Source organism: Crocodylus siamensis, chromosome 4 (assembly GCF_052110815.1).
Source record: "Crocodylus siamensis isolate JL-2025a chromosome 4, ASM5211081v1, whole genome shotgun sequence".
In the NCBI taxonomy this organism is placed as follows: domain Eukaryota; kingdom Metazoa; phylum Chordata; order Crocodylia; family Crocodylidae; genus Crocodylus; species Crocodylus siamensis.
In genome coordinates this window covers 72901714-72920243 of record NC_143398.1, presented here as the reverse complement: position 1 = coordinate 72920243, position 18530 = coordinate 72901714, and the positions used below count along the sequence as shown (strand labels likewise).

Sequence of the window (18530 nt, the reverse complement as noted above, 5' to 3'; positions counted from 1 at the left end):
GCCCAGGGGCTGGGGGTATCCTTACCCGTCTGCTGGCTGGAAATGCCAGCTGCGGTCGGCTGTGACTGGTGGGCCGCCATTTCCCAGGCTGCAGCATAAAAACTTTGGGAACCCCCTGGTCTAGAGGAAAAAGCAATCAGGGCTCATGGGGCAGAGGTGATTTCTTTCATTAGACCCACAAGATTTTTGCAAAAAAAAAAAAAAAAAGCGTCCTGCACAAGGAAATTAAAGGCTTTTGTTTCTTTGGTAAAACTCTTGTTGGCCTAATACAAGACATCACCTCTGACCATGAGCCCTGATTATGCAAGAGAGAGGAAGGGCAAGACGCGGCAGGGGCAGCGCACGGAAGAGCGACGAGGAGCGAGCTCCTGCCGACGGGCGTGCAAGAGGAATCGCCTGCCGAGGCAGTGCGTGTGCAACAGAGGGAAGGCCCGTGCGGGGCCGTGAGTGTGTGTAGGTGTAGGTACGTACGTGTGTCAGTGTCCGTGCACGTGAAAAGCGAGGGCTAGAAACCCCCGCCGGGCTGTGCGCGGTATCGGGCCGCGGGGAGTGGCGCGGCCGGCTGCCTCCTCTCGCCCCGCCCCGGCGCTGCTCGCAGCCTTTATACAGCGGCGGCGGCAGCGGCTTCGCCTCGGCTGCTGCGAGCCCGGCCGGCCCGGCGAGGCGAGGTAAGCCCCCCCGGGCGGCCGTACCCGGCTGATCCCCTCGCACCCCAGCGGTGCGGGGCGCTTAGGCGGTGCCCCGAGGGCCTCCGCGCATCCCGGCCCCGCACCTGGGGCAGCGGGGCGCCGCGGGCCCGCCCTGCCCCTCCCGTTTTGGCGCTGCGGTCACAGGGCGGCGGTTGCCATGTTCGCTGCCATCTCCTTGTTCTCTTGTGGTGGCAGCGCTGCAGCAGCCTGGTGGCCGGAGCCACTGGGAGCGCTGAAAATATAAGGGCCGTGTTAGGCAGTAGTTTGGGGCAACGCTTAACTCCGGGATTGTCTGGCTGTTAACACTTTAAGTGGCTTAAAGCGCTGGCTGTGTAGCTCAAAGTTGCGCCGCTCCGGGGCAGGATGATCCCTTGATCCGCATAACCCAGCTCCTGTTCTGTCGAGGTGTGAGCACTCCTCACAAATGTTGCTGCTCACGTTAAAGGTGTGAGAGCAGCCTGGCACTGAGGTGACCAGCAGATGCACAGCTGGCTACGCAACGAGGCCCTAAAGCAGATGACTTGCCTGGCTGCAGGTGGCTAGGTTCGGGTGCCTTCTGCTAGCTGGGAGTAGGGGGATGGAAACACTCAGGCGCTCAGTCAGGAAAGCAAAGTCATTCTGAGCTGCTGTCCCCAAGTAACTTGGCAGCAAATGAAGCTCAGAGTGGGTTTGCTTTCCTCGGCGCCTGAGTGTGCTGCGTGCTAAGGGCTGAATGGACTTTAATGTGCGCTTCCTTGGCAGCATTGGTGCACATCCTCTCTGAGAACAGGGGGAACCTAGCATGTGCCCCATTTACTTAGTTAATTGCTTGTGTTCCTGGCAAAGAGACTTCTATTTACGACAGGTTTTTGTGTTGACTCTAGAAAGACATGTTTTGCCTGGTATACAACCAGTAAGGTCTGCTCTCTCCAAGAGCCCTAAAGGTTCATCCAATCACAAAGAAAACCCATCATTTTGGTGTTTTACCTAGTTCTTTTCTCAGAAGCAGGCGAGCAAAAGGTTTTTTTTTCCTGTAACAATTTCTAGAAGTTGAAGGGTACAACAGGTAAAACTTCATTCTCTGTTAACGTCTGAGTCTGGCTATGCTTGGTGCTGTACCAAGTTGGTAGCTGCACTGAGGAACTTGTGTTGGGGAAGCATCGATAGTCTAATGTTACAAAATCCTCTTTTTACAGAAGCATAAATCCCCTTGTTTTATTTTCTAGAATAACTCTGATTTCACCAGCTGTAGTTCAGGAGTGCAGTAGCAAGTTGCCCTAAGCATTTGGCTATGGATCCGAAGGCATTAATTAGAGCCCACCATAGTTTTATACCGGAGGCCATACCCAGTCAACCTCAGTGTAAATAGGTGCCGAGTCACCTGGGCAATAAAGGGAAAGATGCATGGATGTGATGCTGGGCACCTCAGTTGCTGAAGGCCACAAACTAGTATACCTTAACAGTTCCCAGTGGGTCACCAAGGCTTGAGTAGACATTACTATTATTATTACTATTATTATTTCCCCTTTATGAAAGTAGGGAGTGTATTACAGAAGTACATTATCCACTGTGGGGCTTTCTGAGGTATGTTGGGGAAGCTGTGGGATCTCCTTCATTGGAGACTTTCAACAAGAGGCCAGATAAAACAAGGAACCCTGCAATCTGTGCAGATTAGACTAGGTAGTTTCTTCCACCCCTCTGCCTATATCTATTGTGATTTGTGTAAAATGGCCAGCTCTGCCCAAGACAAAACCATTCTGGGAGGAAGGGAGGTCTGTTGCTCTTTGATCAGGTTCCAAGAGTGACTTGTGGTCCATAAATATAAGTTTGAGGAGGGTTTTCACTGGTTGAAAATGAAAATTACAGGGTAAGAGTTAGCTTGTGTTATTGGGGCGTGGGGGAAATCCTCAGTAGCTGATGGCATCTTAACAGCATTCTTGGAAAATGGTGCATAACTTGAATCCATATATAGGAAATGCACTTTACAGTGTAACAAATAGGGATACATTCCAAGATGTTGACACTACTGCCCCCCAGACCCACTTCTACAAGACCATTTTGGCACTCGCCAACAGCAGACAGTACACACGAGCACAGGGCACTATCATAATGGGGATGGCAACTACAGAAACATGTGTTGCAGACAACGAGCGAGGAGCACAGATCCACACAGGAGACTATATCTGGGTGCACATCAGTCCCACACAAAGCAGCTGACTGCAGGGTTCCACCACATAGATTGCATAAGAGCAAATTTACCTTGCATATAACAAATTTTTGGTATCAAAAGGGTCATCACATATTTGCACATGCAGAACCTGCATAAAACAAGGGAAACCTGTAAACGGGTTCCTAAACCAATTGCAGAATAGGAGCAAGTGTCTTTAAACACTGCTTTGTAACACAGAATGTCTCCAAATGTCTGCACTGAGTGTGTGGGTGTCTAAATTTAAATATTAGTGACTACTGATTTAATCCTACAGTAACATGCTGGGACAGAACCTGAGTATTGTCATGACTGCAACTTGTAGTCATAGAGAGCGATTTATACTAGCATGATGATGAGAGAGTCCTTTTGGCAGGAGCGTGCTGGAAGTCCAGGTGTACACTCCTCAGGAGAGGAGGGTGGCTGCCAAGAACATGTAAACTAAATACCTCAGAATTACAGGGCGCCATTGATGAAAACATCTGGAAGCGTTTAGTATCACTTCAGTATTTTTAAAATCATTAAAAGCCTGCTCAAACCAGCAGCAGGATAACAGAGTTCTCCTTACAGCTTTCATAAGCAAGAACATCTTTTCTGCCCCTCTGGGAACTCAAATATTAACCTACCTGTGAGGCTTTCTGCTTCGGCAGACATCTCTGTAGGTTAGTATGGACAAGCCCCTACTTAAGTGGGTTGGTTGGGTGTGATTTATCCCCCACTTATTTTATGGACAGAACTACAAACTTATCTCCTTCCTTTTGATGCCTTTAACCATATAGTAGAAGACAGACTTGAAAGATGAACAATCTTCTGCTTACAGATAGCTTAAGCTAACAGCATAGCTCCAAAAGAATATTGATGGTGCTGCTATATAAGAGTGCTAAAAGAGAAGGCCGTTCACCTTCAGTGTATCAAGGTTAAGGAAGACCATGATGTGTCTGGGAGCATGTATAGCCTTTACCACAATTAGGTGCACAATTGGGGAATCATGTAATGGACTGTATCCTTTTCCTGCCCCTTTTGGAGTAGGGCAGTGCAACCCCCTCTTTACAGCTGGGGGTTGTGAAGAACAGGCTAGATGAAAAGGATTTACAAGGAAGTCTGACTGGAAACTGAACCAAAGTCTCAAATTCCAAGCGAGTGCCCATCACTGGACCACACTTCTTCCTTTCCTACAAAATTAAGAATGAATCATGTGCACAGGACTTCAAATATGAAAATCAAAAACAGGAAGCAGGTCTGCTTGTGAGACCAAGGAAGAAATCTAATTAATAAACAATTTCTACTTGGCTGGTTCTGAAAGGCATTCAACGTAGAAAAAAATCTCTTCTCTATTCTGCAGTTAGTGTGTGAGGATTTGAAAAAAGAACGCAGCTTATATCCATCTTACTGTGGGTCCTGTTTGCCATGATCGATGTCAGCTGCTGTGTGGTAGCACAGCCAAACACTTGAACAAAAGAAATGGAATCTTAATTTTTAGACTCTGTGGTGAAGCCAAGAATGATGACAAAAAGTAGTGGTAAATGTCATAAAACTAACTTTATGAGCTTGTGCAAAATCTTAGTTATTGCCAAAATCATGGAGAAATGGCCACATCTAATTTCTTGAAGATACCTTACAAAAGAATTGCTCACTAATGAGCATCTCCAGCTCAGTAATGAGCATCTCCATTGTACATGGAACTACTAAGGGACTTCTGTATTGCACAACAGAACAACTTTTTAAAACTTTTTCTTGGGAATTTGCTAAAGATGCCCCAGTTTGAGTTAATAAGTTAATCTTATTTCCCCATATTTATGAGTGGCTGTTCTGTTGTAGTGGTACAAAGGTTTCTTAAGAGTTACTTAGTAGCATTCCTTTGTTGGATATTGTGCCACCCTCTCCACACACTCCTGAAGGTTAACTTTTACTACAGAACAAGTGGAGCTGTTGGAGAGCTAAACGCAGCAGGATGCTTAAGACTTGTGTTCCCACTGCACTTGGGAGACACTTATCCAAACTACTTCAGGCAATACCAGCAGTGAAATAGTAGCAGTGCAGGCTGACTTTTGGCCAGGCAGGATACCTGCAACACCAGCTGAAGCCTAAATTGCTGCTAGCCTAAAGTTAGCTCAGCTGTTCTATTGCAGCATGCATGTACATCAGGCTGACAGAAGGAGCAACAACAAACGGAAGAACACAAATATCAGGGGAGGTAAAAAGAGGTGGTTGGAAGCAAAAGAGGGACATGTACACATTTGTAATAAGGAGGGGTAAGCATTGGTTTGGCTTAAAAACAAGTTCAGAGGGGAAAGGAAAACATGCAATGGGGTCTTGACTAATTCCTTAGCATGCCTTGGTTCCAAGTGTGGTCCTCAATACAGTATAATTAGCATGCAAGTTCTTTCCCTTCGTCCCACACCCTAAGGGAGTAGTGAGTAGAGGGAGAGAAGGAGGCTGCATTCTCTCCTTTCAAAGAAACTAAACTTCCCTACTATGAGCTTGTGCAAAATCTTGTGGGGACACTTCTGAATGTAACTAATGGAGACTTCGTAGTCTATCGCCAGATAACAGTTGTCTCTCTGCTGCGTGCTGGATTGCCAAAATGCAACAGAATAAAATTGAAATAACCCATCAGGTTTACAGTTGTCACTTAACGCTCTGTAGGCAGTGACAAGGTTAAAAGGTCATGTCCACTTTGTGCTGCCTCTCTCAGAAGGAAAAGCACCAGAAGCAGCTACGGCAGGTAATGAGATGCTTTGTGTTTTGAGAGGGTCATTGGTGTCCAGTGGTCAGAAGGGAGTTGGAGCATTGTGTTGTGCTCTTGCCAACCATCATGGTGAAGATGAAGCCCACAGCACAGACTAAGGAGAATTTCCACTAAGTGCGGGTAGGAGAGATACCAGGATTCACCTCTAGTTTTCGTTAGGTTAGTGTTTCACAGCTGACCAGAGATGTGCTCAAGAGGAAGCTGGTGGCCTTTTAAAGGCTTAATATACTGATGCTTCATGCATGCAGGCATGCATATAAATAGATTAATACTACGGCACCCATTTAGTGTACAGGCATACCTCGTTTTATTGCGCTTCGCAGATATTGCGTTTTTCACAAATTGGAGGTTTGTGGCAACCCTGTGTCGAGCAAGTCCATTGGCGCCATTTTTCCAACAGCATTTGCTCACTTCGTGTCTCTGTGTCACATTTTGGTAATTCTCGCAATATTTCAAACTTTTTCAGTATTATTATACTTGTTATGGTGATCTGTGATCTTTGATGTTACTATTGTAATTGTTTTGGGGCGCCACGAACTGCGCCCATATAAGATGGCGAACTTAATCGATAAATGTTGTGTGCGTTCTGACTGCTCCACCGACCGGCCATTCCTCCGTCTCTCTCCCTCTCCTCGGGCCTCCCTATTCCCTGAGACGCAACAATATTGAAATTAGGCCAATTAATAACCCTACAATGGCCTCTAAGTGTTCAAGTGAAAGGAAGAGTCGCACGTCTCTCACTTCAAATCAAAAGCTAGAAATGATGAAGCTTAGTGAGAGGAAGGCATGTCGAAAGCCGAGACAGGCCGAAAGCTGGGCCTCTTGCGCCAAACAGTTAGCCAAGTTGTGAATGCAAAGGAAAAGTTCTTGAAGGAAATTAGAAGTGCTACTCCAGCGAACACACGAATGATAAGAAAGCGAAACAGCCTTATTGCTGATACGGAGAAAGTTCTAGTGGTCTGGATAGAAGATCAGACCAGCCACAATGTTCCCTTAAGCCAAAGCCTAATCCAGAGCAAGGCCCTAACTCTCTTCAATCCTATGAAGGCTGAGAGAGGTGAGGAAGCTGCAGAAGAAAAGTTTGAAGCTAGCAGAGGTTGGTTCATGAGGTTTAAGGAAAGAAGCCGTCTCCATAACATAAGTGCAAGGTGAAGCAGCAAGTGCTGATGTAGAAGCTGCAGCAAGTTATCCAGAAGATCTAGCTAAGATAATTGGTTTTTTTAGACATAATGCTATTGCACACTTAATAGACTACAGTAATAGTGTAAACATAACTTTTATATGCACTGGGAAACCAAAAAATTCGTGTGACTCGCTTTATTGTGATATTCGCTTTATTGCGGTGGTCTGGAACCGAACCCGCAGTATCTCCGAGGTATGCCTGTATATATGGGTGAACCTTCATCAATAAAATTGACTTTAACACCCTTTTCTTCTTTTAACACACTCTCTTTTTTTTTTTTTTTTCTTTTTTTTCCTTCCCCTCTGTCCTGCTGCTCCCCCCCGCCCCAATGAGCTGCAGGGTTTTTTAGTAAAGCACAGAGAGAGATCCCAACTGGGCTTCTATCTTGTTAAGCTGTGTGAAGACGTCACAAACCCTATCCCAAAAGATATCCAACATTTGGGGTGGCGGGGGAGAAAAAAGGTAGGAGCAGTTAGGCCTCACGAAATAACTGAACTCTAACTCTAAATTGTCATTAGAGTCCTAATCTGTATATCTCTTATAGTAAAGTCCTCTTCCAGCTAACTTTATGTGCTCATGCATACAGTTATCTTGGTAGTCTAGGGAAGAACAAAGAGAAGAAAACTTGTCAAAAGGCAATGTTAGCACTTGCCTTAAAGGCAATGGCCTTAAATAAGTTGTGGTGCTGTCTCAGAGCACGACATCTGTAGCCATAGCTTGATCCTCTAGCTCAGTAGCTCCCACCCTCTTTCAGAGTTGGAGGAAGGGCTGTGGCACGTGGCTTGCTTGCCTCCTGCAGTGGGTCTCTGATAGCCGAAAGCTGATGGGAGCTGCCTTGTGCTGTGCAGCCCATCCCAGTCCAGCCCTCTTGTTCTTATCCTGGAAACAGATATGCAGGTGGAACTGTCCTGCATGCCTGTTTCTGGGAGGATTGCAGGAGGGGCCAGACAGGGAAGGGCTATTTTTGACTCTTTGTACAGGCAGTCAAGAAGCCTGAGGCAGAATCTGTGGCAGCGTCCTCCAAGCTGCGTAGGTTGAACCAATAACCAACTGCACTGATGTTCAGTTTTCAAATGGGGAAGGCATGCACTGACCCAGGCCAGTAGCACCAGAGCACATCTCCCAGCCTGCTGGCCATTGCCAGCCCAGGCAAGTGTCCCTGATTGGCTCCCCAATACATGCTCCCAACCTCCTGAGTGTACTCCTTCTCCCCCCCACCCCCTTTCCCAGCTGCTGTCTGGATGCTGGCCCACCTAGGGGCAGCCTCCCTGTCAGAGCATTTCCCCAGCCCAGACAGCCCTGGAGAGCCAAGGGGAACACCCCTTTCCCCCAGTTCCCAGCTGCTGATTGCTTCAGTCACTGCCATAGGAAGAAGTCCTTCCAGCTGAGTGCCTGCCTATGGAGCCCTGCATGGGGGCACTGGGGAGCCCCCACCCCAGCCCAGAGTCCATCAGCCTGCTGCCAGTCTCAGGGATAGCCCAAATTGGCTTCAGGGAACAGAGGGAAATTCTTCCACTTCCCTGCAACTAGTTTTTTTCAGACTTGCAGTAGCTGAGGGAAAACTGGCTATGGGAGAGCAGGAGAATTTCCCTTTGCTCCTTGAGGCTGCCTGGGCTAAGGCAAGCAGCTTTGTGGTTATGGGGGGAGGGGAGAAAGGATTCCTGAAGCTGCCCTGGGCTAGGGTGAGGGGAAAGCCTTTTTTTTTTTTTTTTTTTTTTCCCCCCCCCCCCCGCTTTTTTGCACCGGTCCTGGAAGCACTGCAATACCAGGTCAATGCATGGAGTGGATGGAGCAAGCACCGGTTCTACCACCCAACACCAAAAAGAATCTGCTCAATATAGACCTCCGATGGAGGACATATCAGAGACAATCACCTGCCCTGGGGAGCCTGTCTACGTGGTCACGCTGCTTCCCCTGCCAGGACCTGATTGATCATGGTGTCTCCTCTGCCCCCAAGATGGGAGTGGCCTGATGCTCCCATGCTGGGCTGCACTGGCAGGCACCTGACTGGGAGGATGTCTTTTCCTTCCCTCCTGTGACAGCAACTGAAGCAATCAGCAGCTGGGAAAGGGAGAGTTACTGAGTGTCAAAAAGCCCCCACCACATGCTGTGTAGCCCCTGGCGGGGGGGGGGGGGGCACAGGTCTGGGGATCTGTTCCCCTGCCCCTACCCCACCTCCCTATGCGCTGATGGATGGACACGGGCAGGAAGCAGGCTAAGGAGCAGAAGGGTGAAGCAGTCCCTGCTCCACTGGAACAGGCAACGTAGCCCTGGGATGCTGGGGGACTATGAGTTAGTTTGAACCAGGAAGGATCTGGGACAGATGTGCCATAAACCAGTTTGACCTAAATCTGTTAAGTCTGACACTACATCCAACCAGCCCAGCCAGGCTTATCTTAAACCGGTTTTGGCCACTTTCAGACTGGTTTATGTACACTGAACTTCTGTTACAAGTTTAAATCAGTTTCTGATCCTTTAAACTGGTTTATGTGCAACTTCTGTCCCTAGCCCTTGAGGTTGATCAGCCTCAGTGCAGCAGGAGGGCATGCAGGACAGTTGTCTGTCTGTGCACCCGTGAGGGGGGCTCACAGCGCCTTGGTTGAAAATGTAGTGCTGTAGCCAGCAACAGTGGAAAAAATTTCACTTTGTAGAAGTGAATAGCTTGAATATCAAACCAGAAAGTGACTTCCTATAGCTTTGTATCTTAACAAGACCTTACTAAATGACTGTAACAAGCTAATGTTTGGTCCTACAGTCTGATGGTTTTTCTTTAGCAATTTCTTCAATGACTTGGTTCAGTGACTATACCTGCTTGAAGATGGCAGGAGTTCACGTAAGTAGCAATGGGATGCCTGGGGAACAAACCCCTATTTGCTGCTACATTTCAGAGAAACAAAATGTACTTATTGTCCTAGCAAATGTCTCTCTAGTGAGGTTAACCTTATGCCTTATTCTGTATTCTAACTACTATACTCTGCAGTAAAACAAAATGCCATTGTTGGCACAATTGGTTTGCTTCCATCAGAAGAGAGGCCTGGGATTAATGAACCATGGAGACTGAAATTACATCCATCTGGGAGGGTGTTCATTTATGGTACAGTAAAGCCCTTATGCATGCAGCTCTACTTTGTGCATATCCAATTTATGTAACCTTTCAAAATCCTGAAAAGGGAATGTAAAACATATTTTCCCAAGCCTGTATCTTATGTTTCTGTGTCGATCAAATGTAATAGGGCTTGATGCATACAACAGTGAACTTCCTAATAGAAGGGCAGGACAGGGAGGCTCGTGTCTGCTCAAGTCTGTTCCCTTAAGCTTATTTGGAGGGTCATACTGCACTGGAGATCAGCATGTACGTACAGCGCGCGCGCGCACACACACACACACACACTCACTCTCTCTCTCTCTCTCTCTCTCTCTGACCCTGTGGGTTCTGTTCCTGTAGTATAAGAACACAATGACAAAACATGTTCTGACTACTGACAATGCTTTCTTGTATAACAAACTCTTTAAGAGTCAAAGAATTTGGAAAGAATAAGCCTGGTAGTTAGGCACTGTCTATAACCACTGCTGAAAAACTCCAGTAGTACCAAGACTTAAAACTACAGCTCTAAACCATTTAAAAAAAAAAAATCTTATCACTTGCAATTTGTGTCACTCCCACAGAATCAGGATGCCAAACTGGGGAGGGGGTAACAAATGCGGGGCCTGCGGCCGGACAGTTTACCATGCTGAAGAAGTCCAGTGTGATGGGAGGAGTTTCCACAGATGCTGTTTTCTCTGCAGTAAGTATTCTTGATAGTTTATTAAAGAGCTTATTCTAAACAGCATTCCTTTAGGTGCTGCATAATAAAGGATAAATTGATGCCTGTGAAGCTAGATGATGAGGCAGTGGCCAAAGGAATAAGCTGGATTTCACTTACTGACCAAAATTGCTTACCTCCTCATGCCATGTGAGCACCTAGATCACCAAGGGGAGGGCTAGTCCAGTATCCAGAAGTTAATTCTCCTAATGCAGGAGATTATATGTTCAACTGAATACAGGACTCGCCTTGCCTATCCCCCACCTTGCTTCAGTTACTGAGGCAAGATGCACATTTTTGGAATGAGAAACTTAAACTTGAGCATTGTCCAGACAGGGAAAAAGAACAGCAATAAGGCTGGATTTGTTTTGCTATGTGAACTTCTGCCAAGCTTCTGCCTCTGAATCTCAGGCAAAATAGAACAGGGACTGAAGATATTATTATGGGCCCTTCGCTTGAATGAGCGTTCCATGCAGATTGTGTGGGATGTTAACACATTTGTACTTTGGTTGAATTTCTAATGAATGCATTTAACAGAGCCAACATCCTAGCCCTTGGCATAGAGGACTGTGGATTGTTTCAGATAAATAGAATCCAGTGCGTTATTTTTCAGTCTAACCAACAAGTCGGTGAGAGATGGAAAATACTTTTTTTCTACTGAAAAGTTTGTTAATTAGGTAAAAACTCACCTTAAATTCTAGACTGGTTTGCAAAATGCGTGCCTGATTTAAATCGAAGAAGTTAAACTTACTGGAAATCTGCAGTAGCACTTCAGCAGCTTTCTGGCACGGAATAGCTAAGGACAGATTTGATTCAGTCTTGGTTTGTAGAACGCTGCTCTATTACAAACTGGATGTTATTCAAAAATAGCTTGCTACTAATACATCTGAAACATACCATCTGTGTATTTATGATGGGACATAAGTGTGCCTGTGCCTTGGATTCCTTTTTTTCTTACCTTTTGCAGCAATCCTAAGGTGGGTTTTTTCTTTTTGAGCGTTTTGTAATAATTTTGGAACGTAGACCCAAGAGTTGCCTTAACTTGTATCCCTCCAAGGACCAAAACAACTACATGGTTCTACCAAGTTCAGAATTGAGAGACTTAGGGCAAAATTGTTTCACCTAATGCATGTATCCACAGATGCATCTCAAGCAGGTCCAGGGAGGTGATACCCCCCCCGTCTATGCGGCACTGGTCAGGCCGCAGCTGGAGTACTGCCTCCAGTTCTGGGCGCCGCACTTCAAGGGGGATGTGGACAACATGGAGAGGGTCCAGAGGAGGGCCACTCACATAATTAGGGGGCAGCAGGGCAGACCCTACAAGGAGAGGCTACAGGACCTGAACCTGTTCAGCCTCCACAAGAGAAGGCTGACGGGGGATCTAGTGGCCTGTTACAAACTAGTCAGAGGGTACCAGTGGGCATTGGGAGAGTCACTGTTTCCCTGAGCACTACCAGGAGTGACTAGAAATAGCGGTCACAAGTTGGCAGAGGGTAGATTCAGATTACACATCAGGAGGCGCTGCTTTACTGTTAGGGCAGCTACAGTAACTTCCAAGCAAAGTGGCGCTGGCTCCTACCCTGGGGGTCTTTAAGACGAGGCTTGACAATCACCTTGCTGGGGTCATTTGACCCCAGTACTCTTTCCTGCCATGGCAGGGGGTCAGACTTGATGATCTGCTCAGGTCCCTTTCAACCCTACTAACTATGAAACTATGACCAAAGTGCAACTTGAGACTAATGCAAGGGTTTATAAGCTTGTTCCTACACTTACTTGGTAACACTTTCATTAGTCTGAAGTGCATATTGGTCATCCACTAGGTGAAACATTTTACCCTTGGCTTATTAAACATTTGCATGTTGTCCATCTTCATTATATTGAATGAAATCTGGGGGGGGTGATGAAACAAAGGTTCCTCTGCATCTCTGAAACCCTCTTAGCCTTTGATGTGGTAAAGAATCTGATGTAGCTGAGCATCCAGTCAAATTCTAAATCCTGTTACAAGAGTAAGGTTTTAAATATAAATAAAAGCATTGGAATACCTGTAGTGAACTTGGGCAACTTGCTTAACTTTTTGTCGTGCCTGTTTTCCCTCCCCCCTCCCCCCCGTCCCCCCCACTTATGTGTAATATACTGATACTAAAAAAATTAAACATCAGAATTCACCATCAGCCTTGGAGAAAATTGGTACCTATGAAATGCTGCAGGGAAAGGGATTGCGGCTAGAAACTGTCAAAACCCCTTTTCTGCACTGATAGATGCCTAGCTTCATGTAACTTGAAGCAGAAGTGGGGAAACTGCTGACTTGAATATCTGGTTTTCTGTACAGTCTCATTCATCAAACTACAGCAAGTTTCTATTCTTTAAATGTCATAACCATGAAAGGGTGGGAGGAAATAGAGTCCCTTTATAGAACTACGCATAATTCACCAATTCAAGAGACAGCTCTTTATAAAAGAGACTATCTACAGCTGCTTATAAAGAACTGTGGACAGGGAAACCCATATCTGGCACTTTGACATTTTGGTTTACTGCGTGTGGTGATTTAGAAATTGTCCCTTCAGGCAATTTTCACATTTTCTTTCTTTCTTTCTTTTCCCCTCTAACTTCCCTTCCCCTTACCCACAGTGGTCTGCCGGAAAAACCTAGACAGCACAACTGTAGCAATTCATGATGCTGAAGTTTACTGCAAATCCTGCTATGGAAAAAAGTATGGTCCTAAAGGTTATGGTTATGGCCAAGGAGCAGGCACTCTCAACATGGACAGAGGGGAGAGACTGGGTATCAAGCCTGACAGGTAAGTTAAAGTCTTCACTGCATCTTATTGTAGTTGGAGCATGATCTTTGTTCTGAAGTTGTCTTCATATGCATCTTAAAGGTCAAATGCTCTTGACAACCATATCATGATCTGGCATCTAAATGCAAAAAAAATGCAAAGACACTTGTTCTAGAGAACCAGTGTACATCTGAACCATGGTGCCCCTGCCCTTGCAGGCCTCATGTCAACTTCCATTGAGGTCACTAGAACTTGTCACTTGAATTTTTACCTGCTGCTAAATCTGTACTGCATCTGGGTTGTTATATTAGTACTGGCTTTATGCAGATACTTTTTGTATTCTCTATGACCTTGCTTGTTAAGTTCACATGCTAAGCAGGATCTGAATGCTATCGTCCATTAAGCTGTGACATGACTTACAAATTTAAATTTATTTGAATGTGAGAATTATAAAGATGTTAATGTTTAGCAAATCTAATACTTTTTATTTTTGTTTTAAGCATAGGAACAAGTGCCCTAAGTAGCAAAAGTGCCAGGTCCAATTTAAAAAAAGAAAAAGCCTTGTTAAAGTGGAGTTGGGTAGAAGTAATTCAAAGTATATCACAGAGCTTAATCTAAGTAAGAGTTGACAAGTTAGGGCATCTATTGTCAAGATAACACTTTCTCTTTTTAATGACAGCAAGAGAGGCCTCCAACTTCTTGGGGGCACTTGATGGACAGAATTAGTGCTTTGTGAAGCTCAGATCTAGCTTTTTAAATCTTAACAGCTGAGATTTGGATGATGTTGAGTGTGTAGTCAGCAGTACTAGCTTTTACACTTGCAAATGTGGTTCAGGCCTCAAAGCCAGTATGGCATGATTCAAAAGGATAAATAGGAAATGCTTTATTGTGAAGAAACGTATCAGACAGTTGCTGCTTGCCTCACATTTTGATGCATGATTTGTTCATATCCTCCATCTCTTTATTACGCATAATTAAATATCCTTATTAACACCTGATCTTAAAGCTGTTTATTCTGCTATGCCCTAGCAGTGAGTTGCACATTGCATCTCTTCAGATATTCCCTATTTTCTTTGTGTTGGAGGGTAAGAGTACAAGACTTGTTTCTAAACCTCTGACCTGCTCCTTTCAGCACTCCTTCGCCTCATCGACCTACAACAAATCCAAATACTTCAAAGTTTGCTCAGAAATTTGGAGGTTCAGAGAAGTGCTCCAGATGTGGTGACTCTGTTTATGCTGCTGAAAAAGTAATAGGAGCTGGAAAGGTAAGGTGGTATGGTAGTTGGGCTCCTTGTTAAACAGGTTTGGGTTGTGGATGTTGCAATTTACTTATGAGCTTGCTAGAAAGAACCTTGCTTCCTAGCATGTTCAGCCAGAATAGAGTAGGTGTGCCAATAGAATGCGAAGTTCCTTACGATGGTAGTTCCTTAGAACAGAAAACTCTTACCCAAAGGGGTTATTTATAAACCAAGCCACAACTGTGCAATTAATGGATACACCTTATTTTTTTGGCTTGGCAGCTATAGCAAAATGAATACTTTGCAGTGGATCGATTGTGGTGGTTGTCCTTGCCCAAAAAATGCAAAAATGCAAACAAAGGGCACCCTGGAATACTCTAGGGCTGGAGGTTCAGGCACTTTGGACAAATAGCAAGATGTGGGTTCAGATCCCTTCAGAGAGAAACTGAACCTGGGTCTTCAGCAATCTGAGTGCAGACTTGGGAATTAAAACAACCAAGTAAAAGTGAGTTGCAACTATGGCTTCCGTCCTTTGGTGATAGTCTCTTGAATCTGTCCCTAAAACCATTACTTTCAAATGAGGCCTCTGAATTCCTCTCATAGTTCAAGGGGACTATAATAACTCCTTTTTAAAATGACTTCTATATGCCAGCTTCCAATAGTCTCTAAGTTAAAGGTGAAGGAAGACTAAATAATTTGACACCTGCTCAAGATTGCTTGACTTGTCAGTTACATGCATCAGTATTTAATTACAACCTGCTTAATGTCCATATTTAATAAGAACTACTGTCTCATCGGTAAGCGATCTACATGATTACACTAATCAGCATATAATCCTAGAACCTTGTTTGTTTATCTTGCAGGAGTCTGTACTAGTGAACTTGTTGCTATCCAAGTTACTCTGGCTTGTGTCTTGTAATTAATATTAATGGGGTGTGTGCACTTCTGTGTTTTTGTTTTTTGTTTTTTTGGTGGGCGGCTTTCTCCTTTTATACTGTGTACTGTACTCTGTTTCCTCTTAGCCTTGGCACAAAAATTGTTTCCGATGTGCTAAGTGTGGCAAGAGTCTAGAATCTACAACCCTTACTGAGAAAGAAGGCGAAATTTATTGTAAAGGTAAGATGAACAAATATGTACAAAGCCTAATTGCTTACTGCTCAGAGGAGCATGCTGTCTGGAGAAAAGATACTCTAGTTAAGAATCTGGGTCAGTTTCTGGAGTAGAAATCTTGTGCTGACATAAGGAATCTTTTATCTTGACAGGACTGAACAACTCGAATTCATTATTGCTAAAAGCTGTGCAGTATCAAACTTAATGATGTTTATTTTTGAGGCCCAGAACTAGACAACTGACTGACTGGGTACTCTTCTAGTGTTCATGACCTGCTCTGCAGTGGTGGGGCAGTAGGAAGGTAGAAAACTGTAAAGCTGCCATAAAAATAGATTAGGAAATAAACTGACAGTTATCCTGACTATGCTTTGTGTAACAAGCCACCTTACTCTTAAGTAAGTAATTCTTAACCCTTTTAGACTTGAGGCACCCCAGGATAGATGCAAAATACCACATGGAGAAGGCCAGCTTTTAGTTTTCACTTATTTCTGACCACAGAAAAATATTGGAGCAATCCTTCTATTGCAAAGAACTCAGAAAGACCACAGGGGGTCAGAATGTATTTAACTCTGTGGATTCCTGTTTGAAATCTTAGTTTATCTTGTGACTCATGTTTGCACACCTAACCATGCTAACATTCATTGTATATCACTCTTGAAAGGCTCTCAAGGCACCCAGGGTGCTATGGTACCCCAGTTAAGAATCGCTGTCTAGAAATCACCTAAGTGCTGGTCTTCAGCTTTGGATAGTGCTGACCTGTGAACTGCTCTGTCTCTAAGGATGGCAGAAGCTTGCTTTTTTTTTTTTGCTCCCCCCCCCCCAAGTATTCTCACTCTTAAGGAAGTGATTCTCAAATATAGTGCTGTAATACCCCAGAGTGTTGTCAGATCTCTTGAAGGGTGCTGTGGGGTGTGGACATAAGGGTAGGCTCCAGCTGTTTGCTGCTTGGCTGTTGCTCGTCCCCCACTACCCAGCCTCTCTACAAAGAGGTAAACACTAAATGAACTAGTCTTTTTAAATGGGGTACCTCAAGTCAGACAAGGCTGAGAATCATTGACCTGTAAGTCTCATTTAAACTAGGTATTGGATAAAGGGACTATTTTTCAGAAATGCTGAATAATAGGAATTTCTACAGGCTTCAATAGGTGCTTGGTTTCTCTGAGAAGTTTGTCTACTCCCTTGCTTATGTATTTACCCAAATCCAAGACAACACTGGATTTAAAGATGACCCCTTGGTAATTAGATTCTATACAAATTTATAAATGTGTGTGGTTTAAAAAAAATTCTATATATCAATGCTAATTAGTGGAAAACCACCTCTTACCTTTTCTGCCGTGCCCCACCCCACTCCCGGAATGGGGAAAGCAGCAGCAGCAAGGGTTGACAGGCCAGACCCCAATCCTTGTCCCTACCTGCCACCTGTGCCTGTACCCTCTTCCCCCATGCTGCTTACTTTCTGCCATAGCTCTGCTCTGGAGCAGTCAGCAACAGCTCCTCACCCAGTCCCACTCTGCTCGGCCAGGAAGATGTAGTGGCAGTTCACAGATGGGCTGCACCAGGGCTAAAGGAACTCAAACAAGAGCAGAAAGTAATGGGAGGAGAGGAGGAGGTAGCTGGGTTGTTTTTTGGAGGGCTACACAGTCTCCCCTAGGCCACATGCATGGCTAGCCACTATTTTGGCCCTGTTCCATCCGTGCCAAATGAGCCATCATGGCCTGAGGCAGGCAGTGGCTAAGCTCTGGCTTCAAACTTAAATCCTGGGCTGAAGTTGACCCTGAACCACTGCCTGCCCCAGGCTGATACTTGGATCCAAGTAGTGCATTTTTTCTTACCCCCATGCTGATTGGGAGAGAAGAATTTCATCCTGGAATCAAGTCAATACAGTAATTCCAGGCACAAAGTCTAAAAACTTAGACATAATGGGCAAATAGCAATGACTTTAAGAGGGACAACTTTTTTTTTTCTTCCTTGCAGGTTGTTATGCCAAGAATTTTGGTCCCAAAGGATTTGGATATGGCCAGGGAGCAGGTGCCCTTGTTCATGCTCAGTGAAGGAGCAGCTGAAGTCAACCTCCTGTAACTCACTGAAATTCTTCCTCTGTGAAAAGAAACTGCTTCTTATGTGTTACTAACTACTGTGAAACTGATACTAGTTTATTACTGCTAATGCAAAGTTTTTATCAAATATTAAAACACTGCATAATTCCCTTTGCTTGTGTATGCCACGTTAACACTCATAGCACTACTATTCTTCTCTAATAAACCTTTTGCATAATGTGACTCTCATACTCTTTACTTTTTTAATAGTGAAGAAGAGCAGAGCTGGAATTAGATGCTTGTAGGGGGTGTGTGATTTAAATCCCTACTCAGTCTTCATGAGAAATGTTTCTTGTAGGGAGAGATGGAATTTAACCATGAAATTAGGCAGAAAGCACCTTTTTAGAGAGACTCCTTGAGAGAGGGGGTGGGGGTTTCTTCGTTTTTGAACAAATTGCTATTTAAAGCAGGGATTCTCAGCTGGGGAGCTGGGGTCCCTCCGGGTGCCATGAGATCATTTGAAGGGTAAGGTGTGAGGAAATGAGCAGATGAGCACAGGCTTAGACTTGATCCCTACATAGCCATTCCCCTACTCCCACCACCCTGCCCATCTGCAAGAAGATAAGTGTAGTAAAACATGTTCATTTTTTGAAATGGGGTACTGCTCAACTCACAAGTTTGGGGATGGAGGGAATGAACATCTCAAACCTATTGAGAGGTGCTGGAGCCTGAAAAAGAAAGATCCTATTTCAAGGCCTGCC

The 18530-nt window shown here is 44.9% G+C and overlaps 1 protein-coding gene and 1 pseudogene across 2 annotated transcripts; one reads left to right on the top strand and one right to left on the bottom strand.

Annotated features, from left to right (window-relative positions):
- Positions 1-341: 341 nt before the first annotated feature.
- CSRP2 (cysteine and glycine rich protein 2) lies at positions 342-18012 on the top strand. 2 transcript variants are annotated; one of them, XM_090042572.1, is made up of 6 exons: positions 342-463; positions 10473-10591; positions 13238-13406; positions 14518-14650; positions 15646-15739; positions 17708-18012. In XM_090042572.1, the coding sequence occupies exons 2-6, from the start codon at positions 10480-10482 to the stop codon at positions 17782-17784; spliced, it is 585 nt and encodes a 194-aa protein (XP_089898698.1). In that variant the 5' UTR covers positions 342-463; positions 10473-10479; the 3' UTR covers positions 17785-18012. The 2 variants fall into 2 exon arrangements, with proteins under 2 accessions (XP_089898698.1, XP_089898697.1); XM_090042571.1 differs by lacking the exon at positions 342-463 and adding an exon at positions 514-668.
- LOC149865867 (U2 spliceosomal RNA) lies at positions 8539-8770 on the bottom strand (annotated as a pseudogene).
- Positions 18013-18530: the final 518 nt, after the last annotated feature.